The following is a 24,181-nucleotide window of genomic DNA, read 5'->3' on the forward strand; positions in this document are numbered from 1 at the left end:
CTCAGAGACGTCTGAGTCCTTAGAAGTACTTTTCTTTTCAGGAGACGGAAGCGCCGCACAGGTAATGGCAAGTTGGCGCAGGCCACGAAGTTGAAGCTCCAGCCGGACAATCTGGTCTTCCAAACTTTCAGCTTCTGCATCGCTGCTGGGATCCTCTGTCGTCACCGCAGGTGCAGGTAAGTGATCCAGCTTGTCTTGCGCGGCCGCTGCAGGTCCTGGTGTCGCATCCGCACTCTTTCCTTTGCGAATATTGTCCAGGGCTGTATGGAACCGTACCAGCTTTTCGAGTTCCTTTCTAGTCTTCTCCCAGCGGGGCAGTTCAGGTGAGGGCTCACCCATTTTTCCAACACACTCGATCCCTCTCCGGAGAGCGACAGGGCGGCACCAATTGCAGAAAAGACCTCCCATTGCTCCGGGAGGCCGTGCCCCAGGTACTCCAGCATAGGGGAGGCAGAGTCCATTGTAGCAGACATGCTAATTTGTAGACAGGGCGGTGGCGTGGACACACAGTCTTTCCCGCACTTTTAGCAGAAGGCGCCAATTCTTCCCGCCAGCAAAGTACAAAGATGACGCAGCAATAATAAATCCAGTCAGTTTCTTTAGGCGGCTATGTTTTTAAGCACAATGCTGTCTATTCACTGACAGCAAGCTGTGGCTAAATAAGCAGCAAAACAGTCCATGCAATATGCAGTTTCACACCGCAAATGATTACAGTTCTTTGGCCCAGCAATTTTTTCAATAAACAAGTAGGGCTTAGTCACTTTATAGGTATATAACGGCACACAGTTTAATTCCACAATGGCGCAGGAATAATCCGTAAATCCTGTTTGTGACGCCAATTTATGCAGCACGCCAGACCTGCAGGGTATTGCGAAGTGAGGTCACAGTTATGGGCAAACTAGGGTTACTCACTGGGCAGGCATGCGGCAGTGAAGGATAGGCTGACACAAAGTTCCTCTGGGGCTCACTCTGGATGTAGAGTCCAGGCCTGATGGTGTGTGAGGTGCCCTGGATGTTGCAGGTGTTTCAAGTGCCTGTGGCAAGGTCCCTTTAAGGATCGTGACGCCAGTGCCTGTAAATAAGGATTAAAGGTAATATAGGTAATGTGCTATCTACTGTAATGTATTGGATAGGTCCGGTATCTCCATGTAGGGGGTGTTTTAGTGGCAGGGGAACGAATACCCTGCTACTCTTATCGGTGCAATTGTATTGAGCACTCTTACTCCCTCTTGGTTGATTCCTTATGTTTTTATTGTGTCATTGTTAAATGTATTACTACTGCTTTTTTTGTACTTTACTGGATTAAATAAAAAGGTAATAAAAAAATAAAATAAAATAATAAATCCAGATCCAGACACATCTAAATTATTCTTAATTATGAAGATAATAAAGCAAAAACTGCCTAATTATAAAAATATAATAAAGTATTTTAAACTACATGATGAACTAAATGAACAGATACTAATATACATCATGCAGTACATTATATCTTGTTTCTCTCCAAAACTGCTTTTCTGAAGTTCAAATTAGGTTTGAAAAGAAGGATATATATTTTTGGGAGAAATATACAACCAAGAATGCCAGAACATGAGGTCAATATGGCAAATATCTCCACAGCCACCATGTATTTCCCTTTAGTGCTCAGATAAGCCGGGATCATTGCGATCCAGACACTGCAGAACACCAGCATGCTGAAAGTGATGTACTTGGCCTCATTAAAACTATCCGGTAATGTCCTCACCATGAAGGCCAGAACAAAACTCACAGCTGCCAGGAAGCCCATATAACCCAACATAAAGTAGAAGGCAATGACTGAACCTTCATTACACTGAATGATGATCTTCCCAGGATAAGAGTGATGGTCAAACTCTATATAAGGAGGTGACACCAACAACCAAATAACACAAATAAGAACTTGTACAGAAGAACACACCAAAACCACATAATTTGAGACATTGGATGAGAACCACTTTGCCCAGAAACTTCCAGGATTGGTTGCTTTGAAGGCAAAGCAAACTTTGATAGTTTTGGCTAGAACAGAAGAGACGCCAATAGAGAAGAAGATGCCAAATGATGTTTGTCTAAGTAAGCAGGTTATGTCCACTGGACGGCCGAGGAAGAAGACGACACTGAGGAAGCTCAGCAAGATGGAGACCAGGAGGATGAAGCTCACAGTCCGGTTATTGGCTTTAACAATCGGAGTGTCCCAATAATAAACGAAAATTCTTAATATGAACAATGTTGCAGCAGAAAGAAATAAAACTATTCCTAAAAATATGGAAGTTAGAATGTCCTTCTCATATGAAAGAAACTCGAACATTCTGGGAATACATTTCACTTTCTTCTCATCAGGCCATTCTTCTTTAGGACATTTATGGCAGATTTCACTGTCTACAATATCATGAAGTAAAATAGAAATGTGATGAAATATTAGTAATGTTAACTGCATATTGGAAGTTATAGCTCATATCACCATTCAGGGTGCATTCACATCACCGTCAGAAGAAGAGAGAGAGAGAAATAGGATCCAGTAAAAAAACGGATCCTGTTGCATCAGTTGTCATCCGTTTGAACCATTTCCATCTGAGATCCGTTTTTTTAGACAGAGAAAAAAAGTACTGCATGCAGGACTTTTTTTTTTTTCTCTCCCTACTCCTGACGGATCAGAAGAATAGAAAGCTAACTGTTGATGTGAATGCATCCTTAGCTTTCCATTCTTCTGATCCCACAGAAGAAGAGAAAAAAATTTGGATCCTGTAAAAAAACGGACCCTCTTGCATCAATTGTCATCCTTTTGAGCCATTTCCATGTGAGATCAGTTTTTTTAGACGGGAAAAAAGTTCTGCATGCAGGATTATTTTTCCGTGTAAAAAAACGGATCTCAGATAGAAATGTCTCAAAAGTAAGACAAGTGATGCAACAGGATCCGTTTTTTACAGGAGCCAGTTTTTTTTCTTCTGACGGATCAGAAGAACGGAAATCAAAATGGTGATGTGAACTAAGGTGAGCCTTAATGGAGGTGAAATACTGATATTTCCACACTGAACTGTTCATTTATTTCACCATGGCCATATATGTGCAGCAGGAAAAGCAGTGCCTAACTCATTCCAACAAAATTTCTTAACTTTACAAATACAAAATGTGCCTGCAATCCAACTGTTCAGAAAGAAGGTGGTGCATTGTGTTACTAACAAAGACCTGTACATAGGGTCATAAGGTCAAGACTAGGGATGAGCGAACCTGAACTGTATAGTTCGGGTTCGTACCGAATTTTGGGGTGTCCGTGGCACGCACCCGAACCCGAACATTTTCGTAAAAGTCCGGGTTCGGTGTTCGTCGCTTTCTTGGCGCTTTTTGAAAGGCTGCAAAGCAGCCAATCAACAAGCATCATACTACTTGCCCCAAGAGGCCATCACAGCCATGCCTACTATTGGCATGGCTGTGATTGGCCAGTGCAGCATGTGACCCAGCCTCTATTTAAGCTGGAGTCACGTAGCGCCGCCCGTCACTCTGCTCTGATCAGTGTAGGGAGAGGTTGCAGCTGCTGCTGTTAGGGCGAGATTAGACAGGGATTTACTCAGCAAAAATACTTAATGAAGTGATCGATCTACAGCTGTGAATCATTTATCTTCTGCTATTCAATTGCTCACTGTTTTTAGGCTGCCCAGAGCATTTTTCAGTCACTTTTTTCTGGGGTGATCGGCAGCCATTTTGTGTCTTGTAGTGCGCCAGCACAAGCTGCCACCAAGTCCATTTAATCATCAATAGTGTTTTTTTTTTTTTTGCTATATCCTACATCAGGGGCTTGGCTGTGCTTGCTATTTTATTGAGGGGTGAAATACAATTGCCAAAATAGCAGTACCCTAAATCTAGTGTTTCAGCTGTGGCCAGCCAATTGTAATACTGTCTGCTGTCTGGCAAAGGATATATTTTTGTTCTGGGTTGAAATACAATTCCCAACTTAGCAATTCCCTAAATCAGTGGTTTCTGCTGTATCAGGCCTACTTTAAATCTAGGTTGAAGGTGCAGATAGGGTCATCCACAATAACTTCACACGCTACTGTGCATTTCCAAGTCAAATTCTGTCCGTAAACGTATACCTGTCACCCAGCGCCTAAATACTAGGCCTACAATTTATATTCAGCTAAATCTGTGGTTATTGCTGTGCCTGTATTAGTGTAATACGGTACCTAAATAGATAGCCAGATAGTGTTAGGTGTCTGTAAAAAAAAGGCCTGAATTTGAATTCAATACATTGGGCCAAATATTTTTTTTCTTATTGTGGTGAACGGTAACAATGAGGAAAACATATAGTAAGGGACGCGGACGCGGACATGGTCGTGGTGGTGTTAGTGGACCCTCTGGTACTGGGAGAGGACGTGGCCGTTCTGCCACAGCCACACGTCCTAGTGAACCAACTACCTCAGGTCCCAGTAGCCGCCAGAATTTACAGCGATATTTGGTGGGGCCCAATGCCGTTCTAAGGATGGTAAGGCCTGAGCAGGTACAGGCATTAGTCAATTGGGTGGCCGACAGTGGATCCAGCACGTTCACATTATCTCCCACCCAGTCTTCTGCAGAAAGCGCACAGATGGCGCCTGAAAACCAAGCCCATCAGTCTGTCACATCACCCCCATGCATATCAGGGAAACTGTTTGAGCCTCAAGTTATGCAGCAGTCTCTTATGCTGTTTGAAGACTCCGCTGGCAGGGTTTCCCAAGGGCATCCACCTAGCCCTTCCCCAGCGGTGAAAGACATAGAATGCACTGACGCACAACCACTTATGTTTCCTGATGATGAGGACATGGGAATACCACCTCAGCACATCTCTGATGATGACGAAACACAGGTGCCAACTGCTGCGTCTTTATCCATAGAAGTGAATGGGGCTGAGTGAAAATCATAAGCATCCGCAAGCAAGTGCGGATGCGGTGCGATTTTCACGCATGGTTGCTAGGTGACAGTCTATTCACTGCCGAGCTCCAAAGCCGCCACCAAGTGACGGCCATTATCAAACACAACCATGCCTGGTTCTAGGTTGAGTGGCGAGAGCCACAGCTCAGTTTGGTCTCTTATCCCCTGCCACAGCTCTGCTGTGGTGTGCTGTTTGTCCCCTAAGCATATAAGATTCAGCTGGGCCTGTTGCCGCTTCCCCACTGCAGTGCTACACTGCTTACAGCTTCCGACTGATGGCTGACTGGTGCTGCAAGAGGATAATTCGGAGGTGGAATTGGAGTAAGAGTCGGAGGAGGAGAAGTGGGGGTTGGAGCCACTAACGTAGATGCACCCAAGTATAAGGAAAGTCAATGGTAGAACCCGAGCATTAAAGGGACTCTGTCACCAGGATTAACAATATATAGATATTTATATGTGCCCATTAGTCTTCATGCAGTGTTTACAATAATCCCTCTGTTTATGCTCTGTGTGCCTTATATTCTTATAAAAATTGATCTTATTCATATGTAAATCACCTCTGTCAGGAGCCCAAGGGGTTGTCCCACGATCTCCTGGAGCCCAGCCGCGCCCATCGATCCGGAGCAAAGCACCGCCTGCTACTTAATTTATTCACGCCACTATCCTGACGTCTTGTAATCTCTGCTCCGTAGTCTCGCACAGGCGCAGTGGACACTGTGGTCTGCGCCCGTGCGGACTACTGGCACCGGCTTCAACTTGTCCACTGCGCATGCGCCGGATCCCTGCCCACCCCGATCGGACTGGAAAATACTTTCTTTCTCTGCGCAAGTCTGTCAAAATTGTCAAAGGAGCGATTGCTGCCAGAAGATTCCTCAGCCTAGGACCGACTTGCGCAGAGAAAGAGTATTTTACGGTCCGATCGGGGTGCGCAGGGAGCCGGCGCATGCGCAGTGGACAAGTTGAAGACGGTGCCAGTAGTCCGCACATGCGCAGACTACAGTGTCCACTGCGCCTGTGCGAGACTACAGAGCAGAGATTACATAACGTCAGAATAGTGCAGTGAATAAATTAATTAGTAGGCGGTGCTGGGCTCCGGATCAATGGGCGGTGCTGGGCTCCAGGAGATCGTGAGACAGCCCCTTGGGCTCCTGACAGAGGTGATTTACATATGAATAAGATCGCTTTTTATAAGAATATAAGGCACACAGAGCATAAACAGAGGGATCATTGTAAACACTGCATGAAGACTAATGGACACATATAAATATCTACATATCGTTAATCCTGGTGACAGAATCACTTTAAACCAGACACCCCCTGCTCTAAAGAGGGGAGGTTGTCTGGTTCATAAGAAAAGGTCATAAATTGATGGAAACTCCACTAAAATGGTTTGGGAAAAGCATGGGTCGGATGTCTGGATGCATCTTGGACTCCCAGGTCGCTGCTGGGAACGATGTTGTCTATGTAATACGCCACTTTTACAGACTGACAATAATACGCACAAAACCAAAGATAAAATCAATTTTAGAGGAAAAATTGTTAGGAAACATTCTTTCCTGTATATTTACTTGCATATAGAGTGTAAGTGCTGTCAAAAATGTTGTTGGTTTTCCGAACTGGGGCCATGATTAAGAGGGACGGCCAGGGACATCCGTATTGCGCCGCTAGAGGTGAAATTCCTGGACCGGCGCAAGACAAACCACACCGAAAGAATTAGGCAAGAATGTTTTCATTAATCAAGAACGAAAGTCGGCGGTTCGAAGATGATCAGATACCGTCATAGTTCCGACCATAAACGATGCTGACCGGCAATCCGGCTGCATTATTTCCATGACCCGCCGAGCAGCTTCCGGGAAACCAAAGTCTTTGGGTTCCCGGGATAGAATGGATGCCAAGCTGAAACTTAGAGAAATTGACGGAAGGGCACCACGAGGAGTGGAGCCTGCGGCTTAATTTGACTCAACACTGGAAACCTCACCCGGCCCGGACACAGAAAGGATTGACAGATTGATAGCTCTTTCTCGATTCTGTGGGTGGTGGTGCATGGCTGTTCTTAGTTGGTGGAGCGATTTGTCAGGTTAATTCCGATAACGACCGAAATTCCTCAGTGCTAACTAGTTACGTGACCCCCAGCGGTGAGGATTGTGTTGACCAGACTCTTGCATAGTGAGACTAGACTTGTAGGTGAAGGCCTGCTGGTGAGCTGACCCTGTTAAAGATTGTAGGTGAGGGCCTGCTGGTGTGCTGACCCTCTAAAAAAGTATATGTGGGGGCCTGCAGGTGAGCTGACCCTGTAAAACATTATATGCGAGGACCTGCAGGTGAGCTGACCATCAAAAACATTATGGGGGAGGGCCTGCTGCCGCTTTGTTGACTTTAATTTGTAAAATATTTTATTGTACAAATCAAAAAGAATGTCATACTTTGAGGACAACAATGGCATCATATTGTACATCCGCACAATGCAAGATAATATTGACATTTACATATACAGAAAAACTGTGAATTGGTATAGCAAACAGAAACCATGAACCTTAACATAAGACAGAGAATAAGGTCATATTAGTTGTATCATACACCTTTCTAGTACTATTCCTAGTAATTATTTGCTAATATCGGCTGAATATCTATTAAATCGGAAGATATATATATATATATATATATATATATAGCATCAAAGGATGAGGCAGCACTCCAAATGAGGTGAAAAAATTGTGGATCTTTTATTCCCCTTGCAACGTTTCAACCGCTCAATGCGGTCTTTCTCAAGCATACAACATGGTGTCATAACAAGGTATATATACCCACAATGCATAGCACAAAACAAAGTGATAATAATTCAATTAAAATGAATAATCATGTGTAGAATACAGTAAATATCTCAAAATCGTGAGAGTCACATCCATGGTGATTTACATGATGCAATACATCGTATAGAAAAACAATAACCATAATACAGGCAGAACAGTGCATTAATAAGTGATAATAAGGCACATTATTGTGATGTGATATCACCTGTGTATCGATGTAAGAAGTGATCATAATCAGTAAAATTTTAAAACAACTCACATGGCAGTGCAAGGACCTGAGCGCCAGAAATCTGCGTCCTCACAATCAGACCGCGCATGCCCAGGATCCCAGCAACGTCACACCACACAGACGCGGCCCTGTGACGTCAGCGGACACGTGAACAAGCACATGACCTACCAGACCATCACATGACCCATCCGGGCGATGCAAGGCAAGCGTCGCCCGGCCAACGACGCCGGCACTACCGGCGTAGTTGCCCCAGTAACCGCAAGCCAAACACCGCCGGCAGTGACACGCCCATGCTAGAAATAGTGGGCCAGCGCAGCCAGATTACAGGAGACGGGAGAGAAGGCACGTGGCATAGCGATCCTAAAAATAAGGGAAAACAAACACACGAGCATATGCAAACTCCCATACGGCGACTGTATACAGGTTTACAGAATAGAGTGAACGTGGTATATACGTATATCGGCACCAGGAAGGAGCACCTTCAGAATCTGTGCCATACTCACATAGAGTGGGGGAACAGGGGCCAGTGGTCCGGCCATTCTCACGGCATGACCACCGGTCCATAGTGGGTGAAGGGTCAAGGACATGTCCATGCCCACAACCCCAAACCCAAAAACTGTCCCCTAAACCTATGAAAAAGGACAATTAGAGAGACCACCACTCATAAACAACCCTGTACAGTCAACCCACATAATGTATATAGATTACTTAAGCGCCCCATTCTCCCCCATCACCTTTATCTCAACGGAGGAACGTAGAAAACTGTGCCCCCCGTCCATAAACAGTGCCACTGGAGTGTAGATGACAAAAATCTAGAGAAAGAAAACAGAGAAGTATTGGTTAAAACAATGAATACAAAATTAACTGTAAATCCAGTCATTTCAGTCAATAATATAATAGATGACACCAGTCACGTTTACATAAACCAGGGCAGGACAAGAAGAGAATCAAACAAATACAATGAGCAAGTCCCATCCTATATCACATTCCACTTGAAATCAACATTGAGACCAGCCGGTCTCAAAGTATTGAGGCGATGGATCCATCTCAATTCTCTCTGTTTGAGAGCCAGTGTCCTATCGCCTCCCCTTCTGGACGGGGTGATTTGATCCACTATCACAAATTTAAGATCCCTCTCCTTATGGTTGGCCTCCACAAAGTGTTTGGGGACAGGCAGATCCTTCCTTTTTTGTCTAATTGAAAATCTGTGATTGTTTAGACGTGTCTTCATGTCACATGTGGTCTCCCCGACATATAGGAGACCACAAGGACAGGAGAGCACATAAACAACATATGAACTGTTGCATGTTAGAAAGTGACCAATCTCATACTGGCTCCTCGTAACAGAATGAGTAAACCTCTCCCCCTTGGTCATCTATGAACAATTCACACATCCAAGGCAAGGATAGGAACCCCGCCTCCGAGAGCCAATATGGGTCTGCACCAAAGTTCTAACTGGAATGTCTGCCCGGACCAATTTATCACAAAAATTGGCAGAACGCCTATAGGAAAGTTAGGGCGGTACCGTCAATGATGTAATCTGAGGAAGGTTACTTTTAAGTATGGACCAGTGTTTGCGAATGATATGAGCAATTCTAGCACTCTGTTCAGAATACGTAGTTATAAACGGTATCCTTTCAACTTTGTTACACATAGTGTCTACTGGCACCTGTTGTGGACCTTTTACCTTGGTAAGATGCTTATTGATCACCCGAGTCGGGTAACCCCGTTCTTTGAACCTGTGTACCATCTGTGTGAATCGAATAGGTAATACGTCCTCATCCTGTACCACTCTTTTTACCCTAAGTAGTTGACTATAAGGTACCGAATTAATTATTGACCTGGGATGACAGCTTCTATAATGTAACAAAGTGTTACAATCAGTGGGCTTAGTAAAAATGTCAGTAGTTAATTGATTACCCACAATAGTTTTTCACCACATAGTAATGCACCTGCACTTGAGACATTCAAGAAGGCTGTCTCTGTTGATATAGCCGCTTTGCGTGATGAAGTCGTGAATATGCCTTTAAAATACCCCAATATGACCACTTCTGATGTTGTTGAGCTTGAAGGATTGTGCTATGACAGCAGCCTCACTATCAAGCCAGCCGATAAGGGTGGTGCGGTTGTTGTCATGGACACCTCTAAATATATTCAGGAGATTAGGAGGCAACTGGGTGACCAGAGTGTATATAGGGTGTTGGCTGGTGATCCGAGGTTCGATATTGCTCGATGCATCAAGAAGGTCCTAGACGCAGCCTTGGGTCAGGACATTATTGATGGTGAACTTTATTCTTTTTTAATTGTATCACAGCCACGTACACCAGTCATATACGTGCTACCAAAGATTCACAAATCAATGGTTGACCCACCAGGTCGTCCCATTGTTGCAGGCACCGGATCTATTTTTTCCAATATTTCGATTTTTTTGGATCGAGTACTTCGTCAATATGCAATCAGTGCCAGGTCCTACATTAGAGACATCGGGGATTTTCTTGATAAGATCTCTGAGGTGACGCTGCCGGAGGGTTGTCTTCTGGCCTCCTTTGACGTTATGAGTTTATACACCTCTATTGACCATAACAGGGGGGTGGCTGCGGTCCGGAGACATCTATCTGGCAGCAACCATTCTCATCCCTGTCAGGTTTTCATCACTCAATTGTTGGACCTGGTACTGAGAAATAATTATTTTCTGTTCATGGAGAATTTTTATCTTCAGTTACGAGGGACCGCCATGGGGTCTAATGTGGCGCCCACCTACGCCAATGTCTTCATGGCGGCCCTCGAGGAGGACCTTGTCTATGTATCCCACCACTTCGGTAATGTTCGGGGGTGGTTGCGGTACATAGATGACGTCTTCCTGATTTGGCACGGTGACGTTGTGTCTTTGGAGATATTTCATGATTTTTTGAATAATTTGGACCCGGACATCAGCTTCACCCTTGTACACTCAGTCACCCATGTTCAATTCCTGGATACCACGGTGACTATTGTGGGTAATCAATTAACTACTGACATTTTTACTAAGCCCACTGATTGTAACACTTTGTTACATTATAGAAGCTGTCATCCCAGGTCAATCATTAATTCGGTACCTTATAGTCAACTACTTAGGGTAAAAAGAGTGGTACAGGATGAGGACTTATTACCTATTCGATTCACACAGATGGTACACAGGTTCAAAGAACGGGGTTACCCGACTCGGGTGATCAATAAGCATCTTACCAAGGTAAAAGGTCCACAACAGGTGCAAGTAGACACTATGTGTAACAAAGTTGAAAGGATACCGTTTATAACTACGTATTCTGAACAGAGTGCTAGAATTGCTCATATCATTCGCAAACACTGGTCCATACTTAAAAGTAACCTTCCTCAGATTACATCATTGACGGTACCGCCCTTACTTTCCTATAGGCATTCCGCCAATTTTCGTGATAAATTGGTCCGGGCAGACATTCCAGTTAGAACTTTGGTGCAGACCCATATTGGCTCTCGGAGGCAGGGTTCCTATCCTTGCCTTGGATGTGTGAATTGTTCATACATGACCAAGGGGGAGAGGTTTACTCATCCTGTTACGGGGAGCCAGTATGAGATTGGTCACTTTCTAACATGCAACAGTTCATATGTTGTTTATGTGCTCTCCTGTCCTTGTGGTCTCCTATATGTCGGGGAGACCACATGTGACATGAAGACACGTCTAAACAATCACAGATTTTCAATTAGACAAAAAAGGAAGGATCTGCCTGTCCCCAAACACTTTGTGGAGGCCAACCATAAGGAGAGGGATCTTAAATTTGTGATAGTGGATCAAATCACCCCGTCCAGAAGGGGAGGCGATAGGACACTGGCTCTCAAACAGAGAGAATTAAGATGGATCCATCGCCTCAATACTTTGAGACCGGCTGGTCTCAATGTTGATTTCAAGTGGAATGTGATATAGGATGGGACTTGCTCATTGTATTTGTTTGATTCTCTTCTTGTCCTGCCCTGGTTTATGTAAACGTGACTGGTGTCATCTATTATATTATTGACTGAAATGACTGGATTTACAGTTAATTTTGTATTCATGGTTTTAACCAATACTTCTCTGTTTTCTTTCTCTAGATTTTTGTCATCTACACTCCAGTGGCACTGTTTATGGACGGGGGGCACAGTTTTCTACGTTCCTCCGTTGAGATAAAGGTGATGGGGGAGAATGGGGCGCTTAAGTAATCTATATACATTATGTGGGTTGACTGTACAGGGTTGTTTATGAGTGGTGGTCTCTCTAATTGTCCTTTTTCATAGGTTTAGAACACAGTTTTTGGGTTTGGGGTTGTGGGCATGGACATGTCCTTGACCCTTCACCCACTATGGACCGGTGGTCATGCCGTGAGAATGGCCGGACCACTGGCCCCTGTTCCCCTACTCTATGTGAGTATGGCACAGATCTCGGAAGGTACTTCTTCCTGGTGCTGATATACGTATATACCACGTTCACTCTATACTGTAACCTGTATACAGTCGCCGTAGGGGAATTTGCATATGCTCTTGTGTGTTTGTTTTCCCTTATTTTTAGGATCGCTATGCCCCGTGCCTTCTCTCCCGTCTCCTGTAATCTGGCTGCGCTGGCCCACTATCTCTAGCATGGGCTTGTCACTGCCGGCGGTGTTTGGCTTGCGGTTGCTGGGGCAACTACGCCGGTAGTGCCGGCGTCGTTGGCCGGGCGACGCTTGCCTTGCATCGCCTGCGTGACGCGGCCCGACGCCTCCCCCGGATGGGTCATGTGATGGTCTTGGTAGGTCACTGTTTATTCACGTGTCCGCCTGACGTCGCAGGGCCGCGTCTGTGTGGTGTGACGTTGCTGGGATCCTGGGCATGCGCGGTCTGATTGTGAGGACGCAGATTTCTGGCGCTCAGGTCCTTGCACTGCCATGTGAGTTGTTTTTAAATTTTACTGATTATGATCACTTCTTACATCGATACACAGGTGATATCACATCACAATAATGTGCCTTATTATCACTTATTAATGCACTGTTCTGCCTGTATTATGGTTATTGTTTTTCTATACGATGTATTGCATCATGTAAATCACCATGGATGTGACTCTCACGATTTTGAGATATTTACTGTATTCTACACATGATTATTCATTTTAATTGAATTATTATCACTTTGTTTTGTGCTATGCATTGTGGGTATATATACCTTGTTATGACACCATGTTTTATGCTTGAGAAAGACCGCATTGAGCGGTTGAAACGTTGCAAGGGGAATAAAAGATCCACAATTTTTTCACCTCATTTGGAGTGCTGCCTCATCCTTTGATGCTATACTTACAATAGCCGTGTGAGCCTGCGGCTGTGAGGATTACCTGCACCCACTTTACTGGTCTTGTGCTGCTGTGGCCCCTTCTTTTGCTTTTTTTATATATATATATATATATATATATATATATATATATATATACACACTTAACCGGAAAGGTCTCATTTAGTAAAAATCTCTAAATTTTTTCCACCCCCCAACCTTCTCAAACCTAGAAGTGTTATTAATCTCCCAGTGCGCTATCTGCTCTAACCTATATACTTGATCGCAGCAAGCCATCCAATGAGAGATAGTAGGCACATTTCTTAACTTCCAATTTGAAGCAATGAGGAGTCTGGCCATCGCCAGGAGATGTTGTTGAAGGCAATTGGTATGCATTGAGCTGCAATTAGATGGCTTTAGGCCAATCAGACAATGTTGTGGTGACAAAGGGAAGGGCTTACCCTGCAGTTTGTAAATGACCTCGCCGACTTCCTTCCAGAAGGGTTCTATTAAATGGCAATCCCACCAAATTTGTTTGAACGAGCCTTCAGAGTCAAGGCATCTCCAACACAGTGACGAGGAGTCGGGAACAATTCTGTGCAGCTTTGCTGGAGTGTAGTACCATCTAGTAACCATTTTAAAGTAGTTCTCCTGCAATCGCACACATCTGGATATTTTGTTGGTTTGTGATAAAAGTGTTCTTATTTCTACAGAGGAAAACGTGGTACCCATGCCCTTCTCCCAACCCTTGATGAATGGGGGGGGTATCTGTCTGAGGAGATTCGAGTAGAGAGGCGTACATTTTTGATATTGTTTTTGCTTGGTTCCCTCCTCTCCAAGGACATTTGCTCAAAATGGGTGTGAATTTTCCGGATCTGTGTTAGTCTCCCTGTAGAGGCTTTAACTATGTGGGCATACTGGAATTGGGTTAGATTCCCGATTTGGGGTTGATGCAGAGATCCGTCATCTCCCTCAGGAGGATTACCCAGTAGGTCAAGTATTGGGGTGGAATTTGCTTTATGTCCTTCACTCAACGTGGATCTAAATTCCGGGGAGGAATCCCATAAGACATCTCTAACCTGCAAGAGTGGGGAGGTCAGTCCCGGGAGCAGTTTCCCTGATATTCCAGCAAACCATATTTTAAGTGTGTTGCGTGTTAGAGGATTCGTTATTTGCTTCATGATAGCCTGCCTGCGGCCTGTAAGTAATGCTAATGAACGCAAGGGAAAGCTCACTAAATCTTGTTCCAACCCCACATCTAACCTTTCTGGTGGACAGCGCATCCAATCTAAGACCCTCAATCCATGAATAGCTTTATAGTACAGAAGGAAGTCTGGGACCCCTAAGCCACCCAGTTTCTGATGTTTAATACCTTGGCTGTATGGCAATCTAGGCCTGGCACTGCTCCAGAGGAAACGCGACACTATCCCCTTCAGTTGAGCGAAAAACACTCTTGGTATAAAAATTGGTAACGCCTGCAGGTAGTACAAGACCTTTGGAAGGATCAATGTTTTAATTAAGGTTCTGCTGCCAAACCAAGATGTATTCTTGACTTTAGATAACTTCTGGCTAATCGCACGTCCCCGTGACATCCACAATCAACTTTCGATGATACTTTCTGCACCTACCATGGTGACCACGCGTAACAGGGAATCAGGGTTTAATTCCAGAGAGGGAGCCTGAGAAACAGCTATGGCTATCACATCCAAGGAAGACAGCAGGCGTGCCAATTACCCACCCCCGACTCGGGGAGGTAGTGATGATAAATAACAATACAGGACTCTTAAGAGGCCCTGTTATTGAAATGGGTACCCAATGAAATCCTTTAACTGCGTTGGTCAGGGCACGTGTGATGCTACGGGACAGATGTTGGTGTAAGGAGGGGACACGTTACACTGGAGATGTGTCCCTGGTAATGTCATTGTCAGAAGCGGACACCGTCTATTGGAAAAGTACACTGTATGTCACAGATACATTTTTTAAACGCACACCTTACACTTTAGATGTGGCGCAGCTAATGTCACTGTCCGTAGCGGACACAGTCTATTAAAAAAATACACTGTATGTCACCGATACATTTTTTCAGAGCACATGTTACACTGGAGATGTGTCCCTGGTAATGTCACTGTCTGCAGATGACATAGTCTATTGGAAAAGTACACCGTATGTCACAGATACATTTTTTAAACGCACACGTTACACTTTAGAGGTGTCCCTGGTAATGTCACTGTCCGCAGCGGACACCGTCTATTGAAAAAGTACACTGTATGTCACTGATACATTTTTTCAGTGCACACTTTACACTGCAGATGTGGCCCTGGTAATGACACTGTCCCCACGGACACCGTCTATTGGAAAAGGTCACTGTATGTCTCAGATTTCATTTTTTTAAACGCACACGTTACACTTTAGATGTGGCGCAGCTAATGTCACTGTCCGCAGCGGACACTGTATACGGAAAAAGTTCTCTGGATGTTACAGATATTTTTTTGATGCGCACACTTTACACAGGAGATGTAGCACAGGTAATGTCACTGTCTGCAGCGGCCTAACTATTGCACGCAGGATGCGCTAAAATAGATATTGCTGCAACACAATAGTCCTTAAAAGGACTTTTGGGTCAGTAAAGTTTTAGCAATTTAGTGCAGGTTGCGCTAAAAATATATATTGCTGCTGCCACACACAATAGTCCTTAAAATGACTTTTGGGTCTCTGAAAAGTTTTTTGTATAAAAATATTCCTATATCACTCCCTACACTGTCTGTTCCTTCCTCAGCACAGATCTCCCTGACTAAGACTGAGCCGAACAAGCATCATTGGGTGCCATATAACACCCGATTACGCGTTCCGGCCAGCCAATCACTGTAATGCCAGTAGCCAACATGGCTACGGTGTTACAGTGAGGGCAGCACTCACCTGCACGTTTTTTGGCTGCGTAGCAGACAAGAAATGTGCGGGAAGGAGACTCGAGCATTGCGCTCGAGCACATGCGGTATTCGCCCCAATACTGCCATGTGCCGAGCATGCTCGATCAACACTACTCTTTGAGTGATCTTTCTGCAGTCAGAGCAACACATGAAGACTTGAACAGCTCCAGCTGCCTGATTACAAGACAAACAGTATACTAACTGCCTTTATGCTCTCTTTAGCTATAAAACCTTGCTTTCTACCTAGTAATTCAATCTGCCTAACTAGTTATATCTGCTTCACAAGCTCTACATTATTCCTGCAAGTCCCTAAAATGGCTGCAGGGGTCCATCACTAATGAGACCAGGTGAGTAGAGTTGAGCGAACACCTGGATGTTCGGGTTCGAGAAGTTCGGCCGAACTTCCCGGAAATGTTCGGGTTCGGGATCCGAACCCGATCCGAACTTCGTCCCGAACCCGAACCCCATTGAAGTCAATGGGGACCCGAACTTTTCGGCACTAAAAAGGCTGTAAAACAGCCCAGGAAAGGGCTAGAGGGCTGCAAAAGGCAGCAACATGTAGGTAAATCCCCTGCAAACAAATGTGGATAGGGAAATGAATTAAAATAAAAATTAAATAAATAAAAATTAACCAAAATCAATTGGAGAGAGGTCCCATAGCAGAGAATCTGGCTTCCCGTCACCCACCACTGGAACAGTCCATTCTCAGATATTTAGGCCCCGGAACCCAGGCAGAGGAGAGAGGTCCCGTAACAGAGAATCTGGCTTCATGTCAGCAGAGAATTAGTCTGCATGTCATAGCAGAGAATCAGGCTTCACGTCAGCCACCACTGCAACAGTCCATTGGCATATATTTAGGCCCAGCACCCAGGCAGAGGAGAGAGGTCCCGTAACAGACAATCTGGCTTCATGTCAGCAGAGAATCAGTCTTCATGTCATAGCAGAGAATCAGGCTTCACGTCACCCACCACTGTAAGAGTCCATTTTCATAAATTTAGGCCCAGCACCAAGGCAGAGGAGAGAGGTCCCGTAACAGAGGATCTGGCTTCATGTCAGCAGAGAATTAGTCTGCATGTCATAGAAGAGAATCAGGCTTCACGTCAGCCACCACTGCAAGAGTCCATTGGCATATATTTAGGCCCAGCACCTAGGCAGAGGAGAGAGGTCCCGTAACAGACAATCTGGCTTCATGTCAGCAGAGAATTAGTCTGTATGTCATAGCAGAGAATGAGGCTTCACGTCACCCACCACTGTAAGAGTCCATTTTCATAAGTTTAGGCCCAGCACCCAGGCAGAGGAGAGAGGTCCCGTAACAGAGGATCTGGCTTCATGTCAGCAGAGAATTAGTCTGCATGTCATAGCAGAGAATGAGGCTTCACGTCAGCCACCACTGCAACAGTCCATTGGCATATATTTAGGCCCAGCACCCAGGCAGAGGAGAGAGGTCCCGTAACAGACAATCTGGCTTCATGTCAGCAGAGAATCAGTCTTCATGTCATAGCAGAGAATCAGGCTTCACGTCACCCACCACTGTAAGAGTCCATTTTCATAAATTTAGGCCCAGCACCCAGGCAGAGAAGAGAGGTCCCGTAACAGAGGATCTGGCTTCATGTCAGCAGAGAATTAGTCTGCATGTCATAGCAGAGAATCAGGCTTCACGTCACCCACCACTGCAACAGTCCATTGTCATAAGTTTAGGCCAAGCACCCAGGCAGAGGAGAGAGGTCCCGTAACAGACAATCTGGCTTCATGTCAGCAGAGAATTAGTCTGCATGTCATAGCAGAGAATGAGGCTTCACGTCACCCACCACTGCAACAGTCCATTGGCATATATTTAGGCCCAGCACCCAGGCAGAGGAGAGAGGTCCCGTAACAGACAATCTGGCTTCATGTCAGCAGAGAATCAGTCTGCATGTCATAGCAGAGAATGAGGCTTCACGTCAGCCACCACTGCAACAGTCCATTGGCATATATTTAGGCCCAGCACACAGGCAGAGGAGAGAGGTCCCGTAACAGACAATCTGGCTTCATGTCAGCAGAGAATTAGTCTGTATGTCATAGCAGAGAATGAGGCTTCACGTCAGCCACCACTGCAACAGTCCATTGGCATATATTTAGGCCCAGCACACAGGCAGAGGAGAGAGGTCCCGTAACAGACAATCTGGCTTCATGTCAGCAGAGAATTAGTCTGCATGTCATAGCAGAGAATGAGGCTTCACGTCAGCCACCACTGCAACAGTCCATTGACATATATTTAGGCCCAGCACACAGGCAGAGGAGAGAGGTCCCGTAACAGACAATCTGGCTTCATGTCAGCAGAGAATTAGTCTGCATGTCATAGCAGAGAATGAGGCTTCACGTCAGCCACCACTGCAACAGTCCATTGGCATATATTTAGGCCCAGCACACACACAGGCAGAGGAGGGAGGTCCCGTAACAGAGAATCTGGCTTCATGTCAGCAGAGAATTAGTTTGCATGTCATAGCAGAGAATCAGGCTTCACGTCACCCAACATTGGAACAGTCCATTGGCATATATTTAGGCCCCGGCACCCAGACAGAGGAGAGGTTCATTCAACTTTGGGTAGCCTCGCAATATAATGGTAAAATGAAAATAAAAATAGGATTGAATGAGGAAGTGCCCTGGAGTCCAATAATATATGGTTAAGGGGAGGTAGTTAATGTCTAATCTGGACAAGGGACGGACAGATCCTGTGGGATCCATGCCTGGTTCATTTTTATGAACGTCAGCTTGTCCACATTGGCTGTAGACAGGCGGCTGCGTTTGTCTGTAATGACGCCCCCTGCCGTGCTGAATAAACGTTCAGACAAAACGCTGGCCGCCGGGCAGGCCAGCACCTCCAAGGCATAAAAGGCTAGCTCTGGCCACGTGGACAATTTAGAGACCCAGAAGTTGAATGGGGCCGAACCATCAGTCAGTACGTGGAGGGGTGTGCACATGTACTGTTCCACCATGTTAGTGAAATGTTGCCTCCTGCTAACACGTTGCGTATCAGGTGGTGGTGCAGTTAGCTGTGGCGTGTTGACAAAAGTTTTCCACATCTCTGCCATGCTAACCCTGCCCTCAAAGGAGCTGGCATTGACACAGCTGCCTTGGCGACCTCTTGCTCCTCCTCTGCCTTGGCCTTGGGCTTCCACTTGTTCCCCTGTGACATTTGGGAATGCTCTCAGTAGCGCGTCTACCAACGTGCGCTTGTACTCGCGCATCTTCCTATCACGCTCCAGTGCAGGAAGTAAGGTGGGCACATTGTCTTTGTAGCGTGGATCCAGCAGGGTGGCAACCCAGTAGTCCGCACAGGTTAAAATGTGGGCAACTCTGCTGTCGTTGCGCAGGCACTGCAGCATGTAGTCGCTCATGTGTGCCAGGCTGCCCAGGGGTAAGGACAAGCTGTCCTCTGTGGGAGGCGTATCGTCATCGTCCTGCCTTTCCTCCCAGCCATGCACCAGTGATGGACCCGAGCTGCGTTGGGTGCCACCCCGCTGTGACCATGCTTCATCCTCATCCTCCTCCACCTCCTCCTCATCCTCATCCTCGTCCTCCTCGTCCTCCAGTAGTGGGCCCTGTCTGGCCACATTTGTACCTGGCCTCTGCTGTTGCCAAAAACCTCCCTCTGAGTCACTTCGAAGAGACTGGCCTGAAAGTGCTAAAAATGACCCCTCTTCCTCCTCCTCCTCCTCCTCCTGGGCCACCTCCTCTTGCATCATCGCCCTAAGTGTTTTCTCAAGGAGACATAGAAGTGGTATTGTAACGCTGATAACGGTGTCATCGCCACTGGCCATGTTGGTGGAGTACTCGAAACAGCGCAACAGGGCACACAGGTCTCGCATGGAGGCCCAGTCATTGGTGGTGAAGTGGTGCTGTTCTGTAGTGCGACTGACCCGTGCGTGCTGCAGCTGAAACTCCACTATGGCCTGCTGCTGCTCGCACAGTCTGTCCAGCATGTGCAAGGTGGAGTTCCACCTGGTGGGCACGTCGCATATGAGGCGGTGAGCGGGAAGGCCGAAGTTACGCTGTAGCGCAGACAGGCGAGCAGCAGCAGGATGTGAACGCCGGAAGCGCGAACAGACGGCCCGCACTTTATGCAGCAGCTCTGACATGTCGGGGTAGTTGTGAATGAACTTCTGCACCACCAAATTCAGCACATGCGCCAAGCAAGGGATGTGCGTCAAATTGGCTAGTCCCAGAGCTGCAACGAGATTTCGCCCATTATCACACACCACCAGGCCGGGCTTGAGGCTCACCGGCAGCAACCACTCGTCGGTCTGTTGTTCTATACCCCGCCACAACTCCTGTGCGGTGTGGGGCCTGTCCCCCAAACATATGAGTTTCAGAATACCCCGGGCTGTGCTGAAGTTGGTGGTGAAGGTGTGTGGCTGACTGGATGAGCAGGTGGAAGAAGAGGAGGAGGAAGCCGAGAAGGAGGAGGTGGCAACAGGAGGCAAAGAATGTTGCCCTGCGATCCTTGGCGGCGGAAGGACGTGCGCCAAACAGCTCTCCGCCTGGGGCCCAGCTGCCACTACATTTACCCAGTGTGCAGTTAGGGAGATATAGCGTCCCTGGCCGTGCTTACTGGTCCACGTATCTGTGGTTAGGTGGACCTTGCTACAGATGGCGTTGCGCAGTGCACACTTGATTTTATCGGATACTTGGTTGTGCAGGGAAGGCACGGCTCTCTTGGAGAAGTAGTGGCGGCTGGGAACAACATACTGTGGGACAGCAAGCGACATGAGCTGTTTGAAGCTGTCTGTGTCCACCAGCCTAAATGACAGCATTTCATAGGCCAGTAGTTTAGAAATGCTGGCATTCAGGGCCAGGGATCGAGGGTGGCTAGGTGGGAATTTACGCTTTCTCTCAAATGTTTGTGAGATGGAGAGCTGAACGCTGGCGTGTGACATGGTTGAGACGCTTGGTGACGGAGGTGGCGGTGGTGGTGTTGGTGGTACATCCCCTGTTTGCTGGGCGGCAGGTGCCAACGTTCCTCCAGAGGCGGAGGAAGAGGCCGAGGCGGCAGCAGCAGAAGAGGCCGAGGCGGCAGCAGCAGAAGAGGTAGCAGGGGGAGCCTGAGTGACTTCCTTGGTTTTAAGGTGTTTACTCCACTGCAGTTCATGCTTTGCATGCAGGTGCCTGGTCATGCAGGTTGTGCTCAGGTTCAGAACGTTAATGCCTCGCTTCAGGCTCTGATGGCACAGCGTGCAAACCACTCGGGTCTTGCCGTCAGCACATTGTTTGAAGAAGTGCCATGCCAGGGAACTCCTTGAAGCTGCCTTTGGGGTGCTCGGTCCCAGATGGCGGCGGTCAGTAGCAGGCGGAGTCTCTTGGCGGCGGGTGTTCTGCTTTTGCCCACTGCTCCCTCTTTTGCTACGCTGTTGGCTCGGTCTCACCACTGCCTCTTCCTCCGAACTGTGAAAGTCAGTGGCACGACCTTCATTCCATGTGGGGTCTAGGACCTCATCGTCCCCTGCATCGTCTTCCACCCAGTCTTGATCCCTGACCTCCTGTTCAGTCTGCACACTGCAGAAAGACGCAGCAGTTGGCACCTGTGTTTCGTCATCATCAGAGACATGCTGAGGTGGTATTCCCATGTCCTCATCATCAGGAAACATAAGTGGTTGTGCGTCAGTGCATTCTATGTCTTTCACCGCTGGGGAAGGGCTAGGTGGATGCCCTTGGGAAACCCTGCCAGCGGAGTCTTCAAACAGCATAAGAGACTGCTGCATAACTTGAGGCTGAGACAGTTTCCCTGGTATGCATGGGGGTGATGTGACAGACTGATGGGGCTGGTTTTCAGGCGCCATCTGTGCGCTTTCTGCAGAAGACTGGGTGGGAGATAATGTGAACGTGCTGGATCCACTGTCGGCCACCCAATTGACTAATGCCTGTACCTGCTCAGGCCTTACCATCCTTAGAACGGCATTGGGCCCCACCATATATCGCTGTAAATTCTGGCGGCTACTGGGACCTGAGGTAGTTGGTACACTAGGACGTGTGGATGTGGCAGAACGGCCACGTCCTCTCCCAGCACCAGAGGGTCCACTAACACCACCACGACCATGTCCGCGTCCCTTACTAGATGTTTTCCTCATTGTTATCGTTCACCACAACAACAAAAATATTATTTGGCCCAAAGTATTGTATTCAAATTCAGCTGGATATAAATTTGAGGCCTAGTATTTAGGCGCTGGGTGACAGGTATGGGTTTAGTGACAGAATTAGACTTGGAAATGCACAGTAGCGTGTGTGTGAAGTTATTCTGAATGACCCTATGTGCACCTTGAATATTATATACCCTTTTAGGGATAGATTTCAAATAGCTCTGATATAGCAGAAACCACTAAATTTTTAAATTGCTAAATTGGGAATTGTATTTCAACCCAGAACAAAAAATGTGCTTTGACGGACACTAAACTTTCCCAGCCACAACAGGACAGCGGTAACGAGAGATTTAGCGGGATATAAATTTGAGGCCTAGTATTTAGGCGCTGGATGACCGGTATGGATTTAGTGACAGAATTAGACTGGGATATGGCCAAAAAATAACCACACTATTGCTGGTTAAATGCACTTGGTGACGGGCGCAGCTTGCCCCTGATGTAGTATATGGCCAAAAAATAAACAGACTATTGCTGGTTAAATGCACTTGGTGTGACGGCTTCACCCTGATGTAGGCTTTAGCCAAAAAACAACCACACCATTGAGGGTTAAATGCACTTGGTCGCAGCTTGTGCTGGCGCACCACAAGACACAAAATGGCCGCCGATCACCCCAGAAAAATGTGACTGACAAACGGTCTGGGCAGCCTAAAAACAGTGAGCAATTGAGGATCAGCAGCTCAATGATCCACAGCTGCAGATCGATCAGTTAATCAAGTCCTTTGGAGGAGTTAATCTGCCTAATCTCGCCCTACTGTCGCAGCCGCAACCTCTCCCTATGCTAATCAGAGCAGAGTGAGAAGAGAAGTTTGGCCGGCACACGCAGGGTTGCACGCCGCACGGGATAGGATAATTACCACATGTAGTAGAAAGAAAATCCCAGCAGACGTGTCTTCAATGATAATAAGGTTTATTTTGCAAGTAGCAATATGTCCATGAATAGGACGCGTTTCGGCTCGATAGCCTTTCTCAACAGAGCCGAAACGCGTCCTATTCATGGACATATTGCTACTTGCAAAATAAACCTTATTATCATTGAAGACACGTCTGCTGGGATTTTCTAAATCAGAGCAGAGTGACGGGCGGCGCTATGTGACTCCAGCTTAAATAGAGGCTGGGTCACATGGTGCTCTGGCCAATCACAGCCATGCCAATAGTAGGCATGGCTGTGATGGCCTCTTGGGGCAAGTAGTATGACGCTTGTTGATTGGCTGCTTTGCAGCCTTTCAAAAAGCGCCAAGAAAGCGTCACAAAAGCGCCAAGAAAGCGACGAACACCGAACCCGGACTTTTACGAAAATGTCCGGGTTCGGGTCCGTGTCACGGACACCCCAAAATTCGGTACGAACCCGAACTATACAGTTCGAGTTCGCTCATCCCTACAGGTGAGTCGATCACCTCAGGTAGCACCAGGTGGGGTCAAGATGGGGGCAGCGGAGGGGCCATAGGCACTGAACGCTATCATTGTGGAAACACTCATCTCTAGATACTCAACTGCATTGCTGTACTCAGGATAGCCAAACAGTTGAATGCTGCAACAGGACATGGGAGCGATGGCTCCCTGGTCCACCGTTTCCGTGTTTCCTCTAACAGTCCTTTAGTCCTAGTTCCTGTAGCCTATCAGAGATCGGTGTCCTCATTATTGTGCTCCCTGAGGTGGGCTGCATAGAGCTCAGGGCACAGACTAGAAGAGGTCCGTGTCTTGCACTGCATCGCTGACAGCAGAATGGAGGTGAGTATTTGAGTTTATTATTTTTATTTGGCAGCATGGTGTTCAGCCACAGTGGGGTGGGGGTCATTATTTTGTAACTGGAGAAAGAACTAAAGGGACAGTGCAGCT

The 24,181-nt window shown here is 46.7% G+C and overlaps 1 protein-coding gene across 1 annotated transcript; it reads right to left on the reverse strand.

Annotated features, from left to right (window-relative positions):
• Positions 1-1,483: 1,483 nt before the first annotated feature.
• LOC122925331 (vomeronasal type-2 receptor 26-like) lies at positions 1,484-2,320 on the reverse strand. Its single transcript, XM_044277001.1, has one exon. It carries the CDS (start codon positions 2,318-2,320, stop codon positions 1,484-1,486), a length of 837 nt encoding a protein of 278 aa, XP_044132936.1.
• Between the last annotated feature and the right edge of the window lie 21,861 nt (positions 2,321-24,181).

This window comes from Bufo gargarizans, chromosome 1 (genome assembly GCF_014858855.1).
Source record: "Bufo gargarizans isolate SCDJY-AF-19 chromosome 1, ASM1485885v1, whole genome shotgun sequence".
Taxonomy (NCBI): Eukaryota; Metazoa; Chordata; class Amphibia; order Anura; family Bufonidae; genus Bufo; species Bufo gargarizans.

Excerpts from the sequence above, each read along its gene's own strand:
- LOC122925331 (XM_044277001.1), bottom strand. The coding sequence starts at position 2,320 with ATGTTCGAGTTTCTTTCATATGAGAAGGACATTCTAACTTCCATATTT.